A 20,287-nucleotide genomic window follows, 5' to 3' on the forward strand; every position below is an offset into this window, starting at 1 on the left:
AATTTTGCCAGACCCCTACTCCCAACTCCATTAGTGTCCCTGGTCACTGTCACATTTATCTCCAAGCCCATTACTCTATCAGCCCTACCATGTCATTTCCCTTGTGCCCCTTTGACAATTTGTTGGCTAAAGGACAATGATATTCCGATATCAACTATAATTTTTTTGTCCTTTCGAAAAATTTTAATTTCTGAATTTAGATCATATAGATTCTTTAGCTAAATCTGATGATTCTTATATTTATATTATTTAAAATATTAAAATATATATTTATCTAATATTTTATATAAAAATTATATGATATAATTATATTAATATAAAAATATAAAATAATTTTTATTTTATTAAATTCATATAAATTATTATTAAAATTTTAAATTATATTAAATTAATATTTTTTTAATATTATATTTATATCATATTAAAATATTATATTTTAAATTATTAGATTTATTTTTAACTCAATAATCAATGTACAGTGGTTCAAGTTAAAAAATTTGTTCATCTCTTTGTTCATCCGAAAATTGTAAATTGTGCAAAAATTTAAATTTCTCATGAATTCATTAGATTTGATATAAATAAATTTATTTAAACAAAAAAAATGTACTATATGAAGCCTAAGACCTCGACACTAAAAAAATGTAGAAACCATCTGAGTTAGGCAAATACCAATTGCCAAGCAAGAAACTGTAATGTGATATCAGCGCAGTGTTTTCTGCGCCCAACCCCCCCCCCCCCCCTCGCCCCAAGACTTTTATAAGAATATTAGGCTTTGGCCCATTTTTCATTTAAAATTTCTAGGTCCATACTTGTACCCAGGTCCTGTAATAGGGTTAGCATGGGCCAAGGCATGAGCTTAGGTTGGCTACCATGATAGATGGACAAAAGACCCATTTCTCTAAGTTGGCTCTTTGATGGTGAAACCCATATAGGTCCATAGCTTTTCAATTTGGTATGTGAGAGAAGGAACATTAAAAAAAAACAAAAAACTTAATTAGGCGTAATTTGAATTACTTAAATAGACATTTGTTTCTTGTCTGATGTTCGTGAAGGGTTTTATTTTAATGGAAAAAATTTGTTATATATTTTAAATTTTAAATTCAAGTTTCATTGTACTTTCATCTAATTTTTTTATTATAAATACTATATTATATATGTTGAGTAACAATTTAATAGATTAATGTTAATATGAAATTACAAAGGCAAATCGTAACAATTTAATAGATTATATGTTAATATGAAATTACCAAGGTAAATCAAGTGCAACAAAAAGTTTGGATCAAGTATCATGATTTAAAACAGATAAATTGAGAGGTGATGGTTTCCAAGAACATGATTCAAAGTCCCAAAGGGGCACCATTGAGCATTCCAATTCTCAACATTGAACACCTGCAGGAATGGAAAAAAAAATCTTACATGGTCCCAAGTAGCAGCCAATTTCTTGTGGCTAACAAAATTTGTAAAATCTAATGTGGTCCACTTCCAAGATATTTGGAACTCTTGCATCTACAATGCATTCATTTCCACAGTTTTCACTCTCCTTTTTACCATGGATACCAAGTGCATGCCTTCATCTTTCTCCTTGACACCCAAAACTCGCATAAAAAATGCAACAATAATCCCAAAGTCGGCAATAATTCTCCAAAGGCAGAATAGTATTTGCCTCAAATTCAGAATGTATGGTGTGAACTTTCTTCTTTTTTTCACTCAGCATATACAAATATAATATTACCTTCATTTCAATATTTTCTATATGATCAGTTTCTTTATCATTTTTTTTTTTGGTTGGTTCCAGCAGCAACAGGTATCCTTGTGGTTGCCAATGGCAGCGGAAGAAGGGAAATCCATGGAGGACTCAAAAAATTTATGTGTCAAAGGAGGGAGAAAGTTTCATACAAGTCAAAGAGGAGCCTGTCAAGAGAGCTGGAAAAAAAGGAACTATAGCTGGGGCAGTTGCTCTTATTATTGGTACTAGTATTGGATCTGGGATACTTGCACTCCCACAGAAAGCCTCTCCTGCTGTAAAATGCTTTCTCTTTTTCCTGTGTGTGTATGCACATGTGTTTTCAATATGCATATTTTTAAATAGAAGTGGAGGTTTTTAGGGTTTTGGGAGTAGTTTTACCAATTTTTTCTATAAAAGAGGTCGTAGCCTGAGAATGAAGAAAGGGTTGCAGTGTTGAAATTTGAACCTGGACTTGCTGAATGTCACTTTTTAACAGTAATTGCATGAATTGGTTGAGTTAAGCTTGGGGTAGTAGTTTTATCATTTTGGTTATAGAGATAAGTAATGTTCAACTTCCTTTTACATTGCAGGGTGTGCTTCCAAGTTCAATATCCTTGATAATTTGCTGGGCATTTCTGCTTATTGAAGCACTTTTGCTTATTGAAATAAATGTTCAATTGAGAAGAAAGAAGAGGAAGAAGGAAGAAGAGACTGAATTAGAGGTTGTTTCCATAAGGACAATGGCACAAGAGACACTAGGAGATTGGGGTGGAACTTTGGCCACAGTTACCTATGTTTTCTTGGGGTACACTTCAATGATTGCCTATAGCTCAAAGTCTGGGGAGATCCTTTTCCATTTGATCAATCTTCCTGAATCAGTTTCTGGCTTCCTGTTCACCGGAATATTCACAATTCTCATCTCTGTTGGTGGAACCCAAGCCACTGATCAAGTGAACCAATGGCTCACTATTTCCATGATAGGTAGGATTTGGATAAACTTTTAGATTGTTGGATTGCTTGGAAACTATATTTAGTGATCCTATATTTTATCATCTTGATTAACCTTAGGTGGTTTCCTTTGATTGAATGCCTTCTTTTTCTTGGGAGGTAATTGAGTCATGGTAACTCGAACTAAGAGTTCAATAATCTATCAACGAATCACATGGCTGTCGCAAATGCCCTCTTTAGCAACATATGATTATGAATGTTGAAAATGTGAAGGAAATGATGCACAGGTTTATTAATGGCAATTGAAGTGCTAGCAGTTGTGTTTGGAGGATGGTCAGGGCTGGAAGGACATGGCGATTGGGGGAAAGTTCCAGCTACTATTCCTTTGATGATATTTTCTCTGGTATATCATGATATCACACCCGGTAAAACAAGACTGTTCTTTTAAGATGAAGCTTCAGATTTTCCAAGCATGGTAAGAATGTCTCTTGATTTATAATTTTATTACTTTTCTTGCAGTTCTTTGTGCTTATTTAGGCAGTGACCTTACCCGATTAAGGGCATCAGTTTTGATTGGTAGCCTTGTTCCATTGTTGGCATTGCTTGTTTGGGATGCTATTGCACTTGGCCTGTCAGCACAAGCAGACCAAAATGTTGATCCTATAGAACTGCTTATGAGGTAATTCAAATATCCGGATTCCACAAGTTACATTCCAAAATTGTCTAGGCACATAGAATCCCAGGTTTCAGCCTCCTTTGTACAAAAAAAAAATCATCTCAGTAGAAGAAAATTAAGTGATAGTACTGCAATTGCAAGATCTAATATTCATTGAGGTTATTTTTGAGGTATTAGTTACATATGTGACACCTCAAACTGGACAGAATGTGACATCCTAACCCTCCAAATATAAAAGAAAAATTTTGAAACCGAACGTACTCTGTGTTGGACATAAATGTAACTCTGTGTTGGGCATAAATGTAACATCCTAAAGTATCCAGGACGGACAAATATCCATGTCTGACACTCACTTCCAAGTTCGAGCAATGCATCTGGGAAATAAAAATGGAATTGAAACCAATGCCTGGATTATGAGCCAAGAGCCTAAAAACTGAGCATAGACGGTAGACTTTCGTGGGTGGAATTCGCAAAGGATTCTTGGGGATCATGATTCATCAAGTTAGAAGACTTTTGATCAGTTGGGACTCCGAATTTAATGTTTTTCCCCTTGCTTCAGGGTAAAATGGAGTGGAGTTTCGTTTATGGTAGAGGCATTTTCACTTCTGGCAGTAGGAACATCAATGATTGGCACTCTCCTCGGCTTCTCAGAGTTCTTTAAGGAGCAACTTAAGAACCTCTCATGGCATTCTTCTTCAATGCAGGTAGCCCTGACAGTGTATCAGTATCTATCTATTTGATGTTTAAAGAATATAAAATGTGAAAATTATCATATCACAACTTCTATCACAGCATACACTACTCTTTTTATTTTTTTATCAAATTCAATTTTTATTAAAATTTTAATTTTTTTATGTTATATTACTGTATCGTATTTAAAATTATCGCCTTGAAATGCAAGTTGCTATTATAAACTCCCCCACCCACTCGTACTCCTCTCTCTCTTATTTAAACTGAGAATTGTGCAAACAAGGGAATTCAAAGAAATATCTTCTCTTAGTTTAGAATATTCTGTAACACATTTCATTCATCTCACCGTAATATTGTTAAAGCTATGCAGATAACGCCTTCGACAGCGGCTGATCCACAGCAGGCAGCAGACAAACCCTCAGGGCTAACAAACTGGTGGGGAAGAAATAAAACCAGCTTCACAGCAATGGGAATGGTTGTCATTCCAACTCTTTTAGTCTCAACAACAGTTCCAGATGCATTCTCCACTGCTACAGATATTGCTGTAAGTTGAGGGGGTTGGGGTTGGGGGGCAAAGAATGAATAGAAAACACGGCTGAACCCATACTTGGAAGACGTGTATTTTTTTTTCCCCTCGTTTCAAAGGTGTTAAGATGCAGAATCTCTGACACTACAAAACATGTATAAAAAATCAGACGTAAGCTTCACAACTTACTTTGATGATCAGTTGCTGGAACATTGATGCAGGGAGGATACTGCATGACAATGCTGTATGGAGTTCTCCCACCAGCAATGGCTTGGGCGATGCAAAACAGAGAAGGTGAGGATTCTGATCAGAAAGTATTAACAAGAGCTAGGCTTGCACTTTTTGGAGTAGGACTTTTTGCCTGTGGTTTGGTGGTGGAGCAAATCCTACAGGATTTCTTAGCGTTGCAATTCTGAAAAGGATAAACATGTCTCCTAGTCCAACTGTCTGTATCATTATGCAATAATTGTTTTTCATTCATGGATAAACATGGTGCTCACATTGAACTCTATTTCGCAACAGGAACATGATCAACCAATACATGTCATAAATAAAATACGACAAATAATATAATAGCATTGAATTGTTTCCAAGCATGAGCTCAGAGTTTTCATGTAAAAATACAGGCATTGTAGGTTGTAGACAATTAAATCATCAACCTCAAGGAAGATCCTAGTTCCTCACAGATGTCACATGCTTCAAAAGCATCTGTACAACATCGTGCGATATCGTTGCAGCTTCATACTTCAAGTGATTGATCTTTGCATCTGTTTCCAGCTCAAGCCGCTTCACATTAGCCCCAGAGTCTCCGCTACTCTGCATGATAATCCTAGAACATGCATTAGTTCATATTGGACTCAAGGATAATTGGATCTCAAAGCAATTTTATCACCTAGAGTTCAATCACAAAAAGAAACCAAAGAAACGTGCAAATGAGCGAAATAATAACTGAGATAACACTCCAACACAAAAAAATAAAGCATCTGACTGAAAATAATCTTAATTTAAACGAAACACATAAATTCCAGAAGATTTACAGAACTTATAATTATTGCAGTCATTAATTAAGAACCATGAGATATCTAAGCAACAGACATGTTCAATAAAAGATTCAATTATTTGTAATTTTATAATTACAATTGTGATGGAAGACAAAAAAGGGTTGATGGCTCATACCTAAAATATTCAGCACATTGCCTTCATTTGAACAGATATAGATCAAATTATTTATTTATTTTTAAATTCACTAATTCATACCTCTGCTACCTTCTTCTGAAACTCATACTCTACTTGAGCACGATATTCAGCAATCTCTTTCTCTGCCTCTTCCTTGGCCTGTTTTAGTCTAGCCATTTTTGCTGGAAAAAGAAACAGAAGTGAGTCAACATCAAGACCTCCAAAAATGCTACAACAACAGCAACCAAGAAAGCCAAATCAACTTCGCTTCTATGTTTAGTTCACATCTTAGCATACATGAAATGCCAGCAGCAATAACCATATAGCAAAGCATTATTGTTCTGATATTTTGATACAAAGGGAGGGGAGAGATCTGATTCAGTGCTAAAGGACCCAGAAGAAAGGTTGCATGTTGTGGAATGTATTGCAACCAATTTAATCCAGGATAAGTTTCCAAATTATGCTAATGGCAAAAAAGTTATCATATAACTTCCAAAATGTCCGCATTTGTGTGTGTGTTTAAGCAATTACATTGTTTAACCAAATGTCTTTATGAAGTGAGATCAAGTGTGCAAAATATGTTTTATAATTCTCAAATATAGCCCTAAACAAATAAATAGAATCAACATAGGAACCATCATCTCATTATTCTCGATCTAAGATCGCATCAGTGCAACACCATAAGAAAACTGCATAAATTTTTACAAGCCGAGGTAAGAGAAATATAGAAAATGAGATGAGTGCTTACTGTTTCTTGCAGTATTGACAATGTACTGAGCTTCTTGTTCTCCAGCGAGTAGCTGTTGAATACCATTCTGGCCCCTGTTGGCTTCCATACTTGCTGAATTTTGTTACGGTTGCTCTGAAATTAAGAATTCATTTTTTTTTTTTGGATAAAAATAGTACTTTAGTAATTGTATTGATTGCCATAAAAACCAGTCACACAATAAAAAGAACAAAATCCATTGGTTAAAAACTTCAGTTCAATAGCAGTGAATCATGGCATGATAATATCAAGTATAGTTTGGAAGAGAAATTAACACACAATATATTTACTATAAATAAGATTAACAGGCATTCAATATGTCAATTTTATTACATTAACATATGAGAAAAGATTGATAACATCAAAAAGTAGCAAATTTGAGGTCATCAAAGTTGGAAGTTAGTCATCGAGATAAAAATAATCCAAGGTCAATATCATAAGAATAAGAGTAGCAAAACACATCCTCCAATACAAAAGTGTGGGTAAGGATCGTCATCTTGAAATATGGTTTCAATGGCCACTAAAGCATTTCGTTGTCTGCATGGAAGCACACCAAATAACAGCTGTGTGTGTGTTCAGTAACTTCATAAAGTTCATAACGAATATTTATTCTCTATGTATTATGCTGCAGCAACCAAGAGAAGGTGCTGACATTTTCCAAAATAGATAACATCCAACGTCACCAAGGGCCACTTCAACTTAATAACATGGAAAATTCAATCGAATAACTAAAGGTTTGCTCAACTTCAATTGGCATTTTTAGATCCATAGAAAAATTAAAATTCAAGGACACTTCTCAGAATACAAGGAACTTTATTTCATGCCTACCGATGATTAAATTTCTATGCAAGGCAGCCATATGATACATTTTCCACCCTTAAAGGCATAAACCAAGGAGAAGTACTTCAATTTAAGTTGGTCAGGGCATGATCTTTAAAACTTCCAGGTATCTTTTTCAAATTTTAAAGTTGTAGAGTCTTTGTTTCAAAAGAGTTTTTGTCAAAGTTTGATTTGTAAGAACTCCGGCTTTATGACTAACATTATCTGATCACAAATTAATTTAAAACAATGCCACCAACAAAAAAAGTCAACTCTTTTAATTCGGTATCTGCAATCTCCTTCCAATATCTCAAAAACCCATTTCATATTAGCTCATATGCAAAATATAACTAAAATGAACAAGATCATAGAAAAGACATGAAATTCCAGTTTTTAAGCAAACTGGTTTAATTACTAACCCATCAAATCTAGGTCCACGAAAAACAAGGAAAAAAAAAGTACCCATCAAAGTTTTTTCACTAAAAAATTAAAAATTTAGGTGAATCCAACTTCCTATTAACAGAATTGCCAGATCAAATTGAAAAAAATAGAGCTTTTAGATTTATAACGAATTGAATAAGGATCTTATTCTCATACAACAGAATTATTGCGTTAGAAAGTAGTGATCTGAAGTTAAAAACAATATCAAAACCATAGGAAATGAGAAAAAGATAGAAAATATGAAAAAAAAATCACATGAGAGAAGACGTACCAAAAGAATCGGTGCTTTTGGTTGAGATTGAACGAGAAAATTGAGGGAGCGTTAGATACTTATTTTAAACAGTTACAGAAAGAAAATAACTTAATAGTGAAATGACTATTTTGCCCTTATTTATATTATTAAATTACTGGTAAACGGACTATATTTGGACACGTAATAGTAAAAATTTTATTTTATTTTTTTAGTGGCGGCATTGGTCAAGTTCATCTATTTGAATTAACCCAAGAAAGAATGAAGGGGTAAAATTAAAACAATGGTCTTTAATTTCTTTAAAAACATTAGCTTTTCTCCTTCATTCAAGGTATAATATGTCCAATCATTTTGTATACTAAATAATTTTTTTTAATTTAAAATTTAATTAAGTTAATTTATAAAAAAAATTATTTGATACATTGATAGTGAAATTTTTTAATTTTATAAATAAAATAAAATAGTGACACATGTCTTATTTTTTAAAATTAATTTTTTTAAATATATAAAAAAATATGTGTTATCATTTTAATTTTGGAGTTAAAAAATTTCAGTATCAATATATTTGATAATTTTTTTAATTTATATAATTATTTTAAAAAAAATTTAATATGTAAAAAATTCAAAACCAAACACCTGCAATTCTTTTTTATTTTATCCCAAATTGTGACATTTTTTATACCCAATTTTTTTTTTCTTGAGAAAAATGTATTTGATGAATAAAATTAAATAATAAAACACAATAAAAATGTGTTTTTTTTCATAGCAATCATTAATTAACATCTTGAATAAATTCAAGGCTCTATGGTGCGTAATTGTACCTTATTTGCTACTTAGTTCTTGACTTGTGATGAACTTATTCAAATACCAAATGGAAAGAGAAAAGATTAGATTAGAAAAAAGCAGAGTAAGAGATCAAAAAAAAAAAAAAGAGAAATTGAGAGAGAATTCAGGAATATTTTTCATTTATGACATCGTTTTATATGTTTATAAATCATTTTCTAAATTACTTACATAATTATGCATAATTAATGGACTACTTTCTTATCCCTAAATTATTCAACATAAGAGAACTTTTTTATCCCTAAATTATTCAGTAAGATGGTTATACTTCACGACACAACTCCTTTTAAGTGCATTTAACATTCTGCTGCCAATATATTATAGAAAGTCTTTCAACTTTATTGCTAAAGAACAAATCCAAAGGCGGTCCTTTTTGCATTGGATACCAGCAAGAAGTTTCACACTGCTAGAAGTTGAATGACTTTATATTATTCTAGACAAATAGGCTGGTCCAATCCCAAGTTAAACCACATATGCAGTTTTCTAGTTTGGCATCGCTCAAGTTTACATTTTGGATAGCATCAATGAGGGATCATTTGATGCTCAAATCTAAAAGTTCTTTCTGTCTAGCGGAATGAATTAACTGGTTTTTTTTTTTTTTTGTGGCATCCACTTTCGTTCTTATGAATATGATGTACTTTTACGGGGCAATGTCACAATTGTACTCCTCAATCATCATAAAAGCCTGAAATTTTGTTTTTGAAAGAGAAGACAGGTTTTACAGGAACAGGAAATTGTTCATAGAAAAAGAGAACAATGTCCATCTAAATGGTAATGACAATTAATGTCCAAAAGTTCACGTAAAAACATTATGATTCATCCTTCATATTCATGCCATTGCTGATCTTTTGGTCATCAGCTGAATCAGATTGCTTCAATGTTTTCAGTCGATTTCTGGAGTTTGAAAGGGATTGATGCATGTTCCCTCAGGAATTAATTTGTAGAACGCAACTACTGTTCTATCGGTGTCTTCAGTGACCTGTAAAAGCGAAAGATATAAGTAGTAGTATGCAATATTTGCATAATTAATCTGCTTTTAAGCTAAATGAAAATAATGAAAACTTATTGAAATTGAAATCTGTAGCTTACTGGCTCAGAACTCCTATTCCCAGCTGGGAAAAAAAGAAGTGTAGGAAATTCATCAACCTGAAGACGGATTAAATCTCAATAAACCCCCAAAAAATCTGCATCTTCTATAAAATTGATAAGGTGGGATTACTAGAAAATCAATCGATAAAAAAAGTGTTCAAATAAGAATATTTTGTAGCTATAAAATCAAATAGATGTAAGCACCCAAAAAAAAAAAAAATCAAATAGGTGTAGTAGGAATCTTGCAATACACTACTTGCAGTTGACAATGTACACTCCCACTCGAGTGCTGGATGTAGTCTTTCTTTTAAGCTTTGTCTTGGACTAAAGATGAAACCTTCAATGTGGAAAGAAAATGGTTTCAAGACATGCTCCAAATGTTACTTTTTTTAAGGTTTATTTCATTGCTAGCAGTTATTGTATGCAAAAGTGATAAAAAAAATGTCTCTAAGATATAATAAAGTCTTATTTGAAATAACTTTACAATAGTGGTATCAAACCACTAAATATCTTTGATGTGAGATAAAAATACCTTGCATTAAACAAGGTTTTTTTGCAGCAAATAATGTTAAAGACACTTGCTCTTATTTGATAGTGAATGAGAGAAAGAAGAGAATGGTTTCAGAATTCTTGAAAGTGTACAAATGTGTTTCAAACATCTCTATTTATAAAGATTGTATCCAAGGGTTGTGACCTTTTGATTGGGTTGTTTCAATCAACCATTACTTCCTTCGATCAAGAATCACTCCTTTCTTAATAATTACATATGTAATTATTCATCGTGAAAGAACCCTTATGAGTGAATACATTTGATTACAAGAAATACCATTCTTCGTTCTTCAAGAAGCACACTTTTTCGAACTAGGGAAGTTGAATGTCTTGTTCGGGCATCCGACTGCCCGGAAACATTTTTTAGACATGGAAGTGGACTTCCCTGTGGAGGGCATTTGACTTCCTTACTGTATTTATGAAGGTGAGGTCTTTTCCAAGCGGGAAAATCAGACTTCTCTCAGCTGTCATTCGACTTCCCAAGAGTATTTTCTCAATAAAAGCTTTCTTTTCTTCTTTAAACCATGGACAGTCGACTCGCTTATACGACCATTCGACTTCTCCAATATAAACTCTTCACGTTTGGATTCTTTTGTGTTTAGAATCAAATCTTCGATCATGAAGCTTCTATATTTGATAATCTCATGACAATTCTATATAGGTATATAAATAGATTGCCTCCAACCATAAGAATTGAAACACCATACATTCAGTTTCAATTTCAAATTTAGGCTTTAGCAGCATCAGGAGAATGGTTGAAAGTTTAATACTACAATATAATTAAACCATGTTCAGTGTTGACATTCTCAAACCTTCAAGGACATCCAATGCATACCAACTAATGGAACACCAAAGCTTCTTCTAGTTTATTGATTCTTTTTTCTTACAGGATTTCAATAAAAACCAGGGTTATAAGAACATATAATATTTGGCTTATGGAGAAGAAAACACAATCTCCTTTTGCAAATTCCTAAGCCACATGTGGAAAGGACGTTGGATCGGAGGCATCAGAACGTGTGTGAAATCTAAGGATTTGCTTCTGGAATCAGATTCGAGCCAGTAATTAGGAAGCTTGTCATCCAAGAAATCCTCTCCAAATGACTACCAAAAAAAGAATAGAGAAGACAGAATTGGACTGTGAGCACATATCATGAATCTTCAATGCCTACAATGCAAAAGGAATGAAGAAACCTAGCAATAAATAAAGCTAAATGTGTTGGGGAGGATACAGATTCAAACCTTGATTGTGCTTGAGGTTATATCACCATTGAATACATATGTTTTACCATTTCTACTGGTGGCTATAACCTGCTGACAGGCAAATCAACTACTTACCGTAAGAACTAATATTATAAGAGACAAAACAATTTTCCCTTTTTCTTTTTTTTCCTTTGTTGGATTAGAGGTGGTAGCTGTATAAGGGATGAACAAATCAAACTCACTCTTGGAGCATCTCCAGTTAATGCAAATTGAGATGCGAGTCATCTCCCTATATCATCATGACTTATTTCCGCATACTCAAAGAGAATCTGCAGGGAAACTCCTATAGTTTCTCCACTTAAATGGATTTAATCAAGCTTACAAACATACACACATGCATGTAAAGTATGCAGTCCATCGATGAAATGTTATTGTTACCTCTTGTCCAAGTGCTTTCGATGCTTCTTCAAATTTTGATTCTTTGATTCACTTTTAGTGTCCAAAAGCCATAACTGATAAAAAGGTTTTTAGAGATGTTAAAACCAACCACAATGGAATGTTGGGGATAAGAAAATAGTTATAAGGTATTTACCTGTTTTCTTGGACTTTGAAAAATCCATGAAGCACTTTATTCAGTAAAAGTGGTAACCAAAGGCGGTTTATTGATGGACACAAAGTCTGGTATTGCCAATCTGGTGAATGAACCATCTGAAGACAATGAACATTTTGGGAGTCCTAAAACTGTTTAAGAAGCCAAGAATGATCAACCAAAGTGGCTCAAATCTTCAGCCTCCTTTTTCAGCATGACCAAAGCTGGGCGTTTGATTTGTGGGTCAATGTAGAATATCTTTGCAACTTCAGGGCAAGCAGCTTGATAGAAGTTGATGTCAGGTTCCAGTTTTGAAGCTGCAGCGAGCTTCTCAGTTTCTGGACCCTGTCAATAACATAGGAAATGGAATCTAATGATTGGACAAGCAAAGCGGTTTGAATCATATGTAAGAATGAGATCATTGTGGGATCATTGAGATATTGCAATGTCAAGCTCCTTGAATCAATTTAGGGTTCATGAAAATTGTGAAGGAAATGTAGTGAAATTCATCATTGCTCAAAAACCAAACAGTGTCTTTTAGTACCTCTAAAGTGTCAAAGAATCCCACAACCTTTGTAGAATCCATAGCCAAAATACGCTTTGCATCATCCTTTTCTGTTACATTCACAACACCAATACTACTCCTTATCCAGCTCAAAAAAAAAAAATATATATATATATATATATTTACATTTTTTAAAACACTTTTGCTAATAATAGGACTTAATAAAAATATCAGAATTTAGGGGAGAAGAAATTGTGTGAATATTTTGAATAAAAACCAGAAGAATATGATATGATTGCTAAGACCAATTCTGATCATCAAAACAAACAGAGAATTCTTGAAACAAAATCCAACAAAAACCTTAACATATACGTGGTTCTGTCATGGTAATAAGGCTTTCGATCTCTTCCCACAAGCAAAAACATTGTGGGATATCCAGAAACTCTGTACTTCGCAGCCAACTCAGTTTCCATGGTAGCATCAACTTTAGCCAAAGCAACCTCACCCTTCAACAAAGTAGAGCAGCTGCTGCAAATTCGGGGGCCAGTCGTTTACTCCAATAGCACCAAGGGGCATAGAAAAGAACCATCACATACTTGTTCTCAGCTATGAAACTGCTGAAATTCTTTCCTTTCAATAGTTCCACCCAATCTTTGTGATCATCACCATGAATAACAGGTGACTTAACATGTGATTCCTGAGGATTGAAATCAGTGAAATCTATGGTTTCTTCGTGGCTGAATTTGAGCAAAATGCCTGCAGGTAGAACCACTTGTTTAAGATTAGCATGGTAGAGCTTTCAAGTAGTGATGGATGGTGAGATTGAGAACGCAATGAAAAGATGGCTAAGGTTATCAGAAGGATTGAAAAGAGGAGAAGAATATTTCTTGTAGTAGACATTTTTCTTTTAAGGGTCGAAGACAGGCAGTGCATGCAGTATTGATGAAGAACTAACTTTTTAGGGGAGGGAGGCGGACTACTACAGCTAAGGAGGGGCAAGTTTAAATAAACAAACAAATAAATATTAAATTATTAGTTAATAATAATTTTTTTATAAATTATAAAAAATTTGAATCATAATTAATTACCTTTATTTTATAAAAAAAATTTAATTCATTGGTGAATAAAAGAGTTCTTTTTCTTCAATTAAAGTTTAAAAATAAAATCTTGATAATGGATTAATTCAGGCTCATCATATGGGATATAGGAGATTAAATTTAGACGAAATATAAGAATATCTCCCATTGTATTATAAAAAATGTGAAATTATGTCATTTTTGTATTTTGTTAAAATTTGAAATTTAATTTTTGTTTTATTATAATTCATACAAATGTAATTTTTATATTATTTTAATTTAATAACTTTAGTTTAATCTTTGTTCAATTTTTTCTGTTCAAAATATTGATTTAACCATTAATTGGCGACATAATTTTTTATTTTGCTTACGTGACATTTTGATATGACAATAATCTATATATTTTATTGAAATTTAAATCTCATCAACAATTTTGAAATATTACAAAAAAATTATCTACTCTTAATAATTTAATCCCATTAACAACATTGAACAAGTAATTCAAACCTATTAATAACCTAGGAAATAAAAAAAAATTATTTGATCTTCTCAAATACTATCAGTATCACTTATTTAAATTTGATAATTATTGAATATCAATATTCTCTCTGTCCATTTTTTTTTTAAAGATGTAACAAAATTATTTCTTTTTCCTTTTTTAAATATTTAAAACTCTTATATTATATTTTAAAATTTTTTTTTTTAATATTAAAAATCATAAAATTTAATTTTATAAAAAAAATTTAAATTTTAATATAAAATACATTAAAGTCAAAATTATTTTCTTAAATTTCATAAAAGTCAATAACATCAAGACAATTTAAGAGTATACTAAAAAGTTTGATAAAAATTACTATATAATACGATAATTCAATACCATTAATTATCCTGTAAAATTAAAAGCATTTAACAAATATTCAAAGATTTTAATAATTTAATCTCATTAATATATTGAAAAAAAAAATATTCATTCTCATCAAAATATCTAAATTGTTAACTTAAATATTCTCAATCCATTTATATGTTAAAGACATTTGTCAACAAAAAAAAAAAAACTTGCATTTAACTTTTATTTAGATTAAAGCAATGCTGATATGAGAGGATGAAATTTAATTTAATTTAAATGATTCATTCACCTTTCTTAAAAGATGAACTCTTATAAAGATTGGATTTAATCTTAACGCTTCCGATTATCCTATCCGGATAGGCTTCGCCCTGCTTTTTTAAATGACAAAAGCAATTCTGAATATTTATCTTGGAAATCTTTTAATACATCTCAAGTTAAAATTTATGGAGTGTTGCAGCCTATAAAACCTATGCCACAGTGGATGCAGCAATGTATCTTTAAGTAACTGCTCCAGCATCTTCTGATATCACCTTCAAATTATCAGTTGCCATTTTGAAAATTTTTCTCTATTTCCTATACTGAATTTATAAAACAAAAGAATATTTGGCAACAAACTCACTTCAAAAAAGGGTATTCAGCTTGAATGTTAGCCCTTTCCATGATTGAAGTTTACAAACTTTAAAATAGATGGTTTTTGTCTCTGATTTGATATCATAAGCTACTTTATATTTTGCATAATGTGTGATCTATATATGTTCTTTCAGAAGACAAAAACGAAGGGAAAAGAGGAGGAAAAAAATTAATGGTATTGATCTCATCTTCCTCCTATTTCTTTCTCTATTAGCTTCAACATTTCTGAGACCTGCAAGAAAAAAAAAAACAGCAACATCAAAACCAGGTTGTCCCAAAGAAAGACAGGTGATTGCACAAGGAAATTGAATGCTAAACACCTCAAAATACTGCTGCAACACTGGTGAATGTCGATGCAGTGCCATATAGATCTTCTTAAGTACTCCTTGAAGTTGATCCACTTGATCACCAAGAAGATCCACCTATATATATATATATATATATATATATGTATAAACAGTGTATTGAAATAAGAACTTTGCAAACTGAAGTTGAATTGAGAACCCGAAACCAATTCATTAGTCAGGAAAATATTGCTAAAGATGATGATGATGAGTGTAGTTCAGCACCTCAGTTTCAGCCATTTGGAGATTCTCACATCTCCTAATAAAAGCCTTCCTGTAAAGTGATTCCTTTTGGCTGAGTGAGGCAGTGAGTTCAACAAGTAAATCTAGCTGAAGCTTTATTTCATCCAACCTGCAAATAGCCATTGCATGGTACTTAGCTTAGTCCATAAAGGTGCTATGACATCCATTGTATATTCCGAGAATCTGTACTTTTATCAGTAAATTTTTAGCAAAGGAATAAAGACAAATCATAACAGTATGATCTCAGAATGCTTTGATCAGTGATTATACATGTGTTAAAAAAAGATCATGAAGACCTTTTCAACTAAAAAAGCAACATCAGCGAGCAATTGAAGTTTATACGCGAAATTAAGTACCTCAAAATATGCCTTCCTAATCTTGTACATGATCCATACTTGAAACTCTTCAATGTCCGCGATAACTCCTGGATTGGGATTAACAGAGATTCATATATATTCATTTTCGCCTCCTCAATATCTTTTGTTTGGTGAATAGAGGGCTTCCTGCAATGCCTGGTGGCAATAAGTGGAGTCATTTCTTTGTGATGCCATTCTGAATTGCCAACTGATACGCCTAGTTGGAATCCAAACTCACTCAATAGTACCTTACCATAGTCTAACTGCTGTAAAACTTTCCCAAGTTTGCTATAGGCTGAATTAGAACTGTTTTGCTCATTTGTAAATAATCTCTGAAAATGCTCATGTTCATCCAACTCGTCAAACACGGAACCAACAAGGTCAAGGCGCATCTTCTGTTGCTTTATTTCAGAACAGGCACCTTGTATCAGAGCTTCCTCCTCTTCCATGAATTTCACTAGTCTATCTAATGTTAATGTCAAATTCTCTTTCCCATTTTCCCTTAGGCTTGTTCTTAAGTTGTCAATAGAGAACAAGTTGTTTGAACTTCTGTCTTGATTCCAGTTATCAGCTTCTTTCACAGCCTCAACAATGACGGATTGGAGCACCTCTTCCCTGATGAGACTCTCAATACTAAAAGCATATATTTTCATCTCCAATTCCTTGATCATCTCAGCGAGAAACACGTTACAAACATCATCCTTGATCGACATTGCTGCACTTTCAAAAAAATTGATGCTGAATTGGAAGTCATAATTGAAACTGTCATGAACTTTGATCTCTTGCAGTTTGCTTAATGCATAATTGGCCGTGTTCATAATATCTCTAACAGTTTCACCAAAGACAATGAAACATAGTTCCTCCCCTAGAGAACTTAAAGACTTGAAACTTTCTATACTCTCATTCCATTCCCTGAGTGTTTCCTGTAAGAGGAATGTGTAAACATCATCCTTTAACATACCCTCCAAATTACCTAAGCCACTTATAAAGTTTGGGTCTTGAAAACATTTACTTTCAGCATTTGCATTCTGATAATGTGCTGCAATGGAGTTATGAGCAGCATCAAGATCTTTCATTGCCTTTGTGAACACGGTATCATATCTCTCTTCTCTGCTTTGCACTTCAGTTCTGTCACTTTCAGTTTTCTCATTCCACTCATCATTTATTTCCTCAATAAATTTTTCATACATACCTTCTTTTATTAGGCAATGCATGTGATGATTAAGCATCTCAGTATGAAATTCATCAACCAAACTTTTGAAAAGAGTTAAATAAGTCTCTTCCATCATCACAGTTTGCAGATTTGCATCTTCCATTTCTTGTTTCAGCGTCCTCATTTCTGTGTATGGCTCTTCATTTCCAGCTTGAGAAACTGAGGTTTTATTCACTTTTGCCCATACTTCTTCCATACTGTCAATGCCTGATTTCTCTATATCCATCTGATCATCTGTAAATAACATCACCTCAGGATGCTTTTCCACCTCATAATCATACCTAGTGTCACCAAAAATATCATCAGCAATACCAGGATTCCAATTTATCAAACTCTCCAAACACCCAATAACTTCTTGAATCCTTCTTTTCGGATTGACAGAATCCTTTTCTTTCCAGAGGGGTGGACATGCTTTCTCCGGAAGAAGGTCTCGCGTCAACAAAGTAAGCTCTTCACTTTTTTTACGGATTATGGACTCATGATTCTTTATCATCTTTGCAACAAAATGACTTGCATCATCTTCTGAATCAGCATTGCGGGGCTGCTTGATTGTATTTGCTTCTTCAACCTTCAAGGAGACATTGCTGGAATTGCCAAAACTTCGAGTTTCTGGTAAACATCTGCCTTTTTCTTTTAGAGAACCCTTAGCTTTTAAACTTTTCAATTGAACCTCATCTTGATTATTAAGAAGCTCAAGCTCATGGTTGAGGCAAATCATGTCCCTGATCACATCAGCTAAATGCTTTCTCAAGCCATCTGAGACCCGCATCTCTATCTTCTTAACTTCCTTTTCAAAATTCTCTTGAAAATCTTTCAAAGATCCTTTAATCACAATGGCCGCTATACCTCTCTCTATGTTCCACATCCATTGATGCTCTATTGGCCCAAGCTCAGATAAGAAAACTGCATTCTGCATCTTACAAAAGGCAAGATCAAGAGTCTCCTTTAAAATGCTAATATCTGATCCCATCTGCTCGATTTTCTTGTTGTCGATCCCTTGACTTCTTTCTTCTTCTCTAAGTCGATAGTTAGGCTCAAGCTGTTGTTGAATGTTCCATACCTGCTGATCAACTGAATTCTTTAACTCGCAGAATTCGCCTTCTCTATCTCCGTTTTCAATGCTTGCTTGGTTGCCAAGAAAGAACTCCTCAATGCCCTCGCTCTTCCTTTGTTCCAATTTAAGGTCAGCATGCAAAGAATCCAATTCTTTTTCACTGATCTCCAATGCTTTCTTCAGCTTCAACTCATTCCCTAGTCTCTCCAATAACTCTTTATCTTTGTCCGATATAGCCAGCTCTACTTCCCTGAGGCGTCCTTGAAGGCGGTCTCGAATTTCTGTTAAGTCCTCAAGCAAAAATTCATGGCTGCTATCAAGAAAATAGTTGTCTGTTTCTTCTTGAACAAACTTCAAGCACCCTTCTAATTGCAGCACTGCTAATTCATAGAATTTTGATATCTCATTCAAGCGTTCAAGAGCCCCATTTTTTGACTTAACTTTTCGATATGCTTTGTCCATTGCATTGTGCAGAATCTGCATCATTGTTGATTCAGTTATGGAAACTTTGATCCTACTATTAGAAGTATCCACTTCGATCAGATTGAAAATATGCTCCATTTCACCTTGAATATGACTTCCCGTTACAAAATTGACTGAAACATGCAAGTTCTTTTGCTGGAATTCCTATGTAAACAACTATTCAATCTAACAGAAGAAAGTAAAGTAATTAAAAAAAGAAATCGAAAAAGGGCATTGAAATGATACAATGATTTGTTCAATCAATAAGATAAAAAATTGAAATGTCAGTTCTAAGGTTTAGTTCTTCATTCTTTTCTTTCCTTGGAAAGTGGATGATCTAACTGACCGATTCAATAATGTGACATTGTCCATACATTCTTCACAAACTTAGTCAAAACTTACACAAACATATCTTTTTTTTTTCTTTTTTTTTTATGAATACACAAACACAATCTTAATTAAGTTGACAAGTGGGTGTACTCCAAATATTTGGACTAAAAGGCCATTGAAATACTCCAAATTTACTCACACAAATTTCTTGGATCCTTACTAAAAAAAGTTAAACCAAGAAAATCAGCATGAATGTGCCTAAACATCCTTATAAATAACTTTAAGAATAGAAAAATAGCTTTTCTCAATACCAAGTTATGTGTAAACATACATAAAATATAAAAATTATTATATCATAATTTGTATTTATAAATTAAACACAAAATATATTTTTTATTTTTATTAAATTTATATAATTTTTATTAAAATTTTAAATCATACTACTTTTATATTATATATGAAATATTTAGATATACCTTTTTTTTTTTCAAACATGTATTAACTTTGCCCATCCACTTGATGTGACATTATTTTAATGGCAATGGTTTGTATTCAATTTGAATTGCTTTTTAATAAATGCTATAACTAATCCATTTCTTATAGCTTTAATTTGCATACATTTGACGTGGGACACCTAACATTAATTCCAACCTCTCGGAAGTGAGAAATTTGGTCAATGATTTCTTTGAACATAAATTTTGTAAACTTTTTTAACAAATCTTGCCTATATCAAATAAAGATTCTAGTTTCAAATTACAATACTACTTTTTCTTTTTATAGGCCCAAACTACATTATTATTTGGCTAAAAACTATTAGTATGTAAGCTAACAAGTTTATAAGTTTACCTATGTAACAAGAAAAAGTGAAAAAAATTTTTAATTTTTAATTTTTAAATTTAATTTATTTTTTATATATTATTTTAATAAAGAAATTTAATT

General features: G+C 32.7%; 3 protein-coding genes and 1 pseudogene across 4 annotated transcripts; 1 reads left to right on the top strand and 3 right to left on the bottom strand.

Moving 5' to 3' along the window:
* Positions 1 to 1,487: 1,487 nt before the first annotated feature.
* On the top strand, positions 1,488 to 4,987 carry LOC111309536 (uncharacterized). 2 transcript variants are annotated; one of them, XM_089748428.1, is made up of 8 exons: positions 1,488 to 1,677; positions 1,796 to 2,021; positions 2,317 to 2,707; positions 2,962 to 3,099; positions 3,194 to 3,353; positions 3,910 to 4,054; positions 4,411 to 4,584; positions 4,788 to 4,987. In XM_089748428.1, the coding sequence occupies exons 1-8, from the start codon at positions 1,550 to 1,552 to the stop codon at positions 4,980 to 4,982; spliced, it is 1,557 nt and encodes a 518-aa protein (XP_089604554.1). In that variant the 5' UTR covers positions 1,488 to 1,549; the 3' UTR covers positions 4,983 to 4,987. The 2 variants fall into 2 exon arrangements, with proteins under 2 accessions (XP_089604554.1, XP_089604553.1); XM_089748427.1 differs by having other exon boundaries at positions 1,799 to 2,021.
* Positions 4,988 to 5,021: 34 nt separating this feature from the next.
* On the bottom strand, positions 5,022 to 8,127 carry LOC111310306 (V-type proton ATPase subunit G-like). The gene is made up of 4 exons (XM_022909622.2): positions 8,040 to 8,127; positions 6,491 to 6,604; positions 5,824 to 5,924; positions 5,022 to 5,382 (listed from the first exon to the last, which is right to left on the bottom strand). The coding sequence occupies exons 2-4, from the start codon at positions 6,576 to 6,578 to the stop codon at positions 5,239 to 5,241; spliced, it is 333 nt and encodes a 110-aa protein (XP_022765357.2). The 5' UTR covers positions 6,579 to 6,604; positions 8,040 to 8,127; the 3' UTR covers positions 5,022 to 5,238.
* Positions 8,128 to 9,744: 1,617 nt separating this feature from the next.
* On the bottom strand, positions 9,745 to 15,267 carry LOC149513396 (protein disulfide isomerase-like 1-4; annotated as a pseudogene).
* A 101-nt stretch (positions 15,268 to 15,368) lies between these two features.
* LOC111309538 (WPP domain associated protein) lies at positions 15,369 to 19,440 on the bottom strand. Its single transcript, XM_089748657.1, has 4 exons — positions 17,604 to 19,440; positions 16,251 to 17,429; positions 15,916 to 16,042; positions 15,369 to 15,768 (listed from the first exon to the last, which is right to left on the bottom strand). Exons 1-4 carry the CDS (start codon positions 19,115 to 19,117, stop codon positions 15,463 to 15,465), a joined length of 3,126 nt encoding a protein of 1,041 aa, XP_089604783.1. The 5' UTR covers positions 19,118 to 19,440; the 3' UTR covers positions 15,369 to 15,462.
* Positions 19,441 to 20,287: the final 847 nt, after the last annotated feature.

The sequence above is a fragment of the Durio zibethinus genome, chromosome 19 (assembly GCF_047325235.1).
Source record: "Durio zibethinus cultivar Kanyao isolate XHJ-2024 chromosome 19, ASM4732523v1, whole genome shotgun sequence".
Taxonomy (NCBI): domain Eukaryota; kingdom Viridiplantae; phylum Streptophyta; class Magnoliopsida; order Malvales; family Malvaceae; genus Durio; species Durio zibethinus.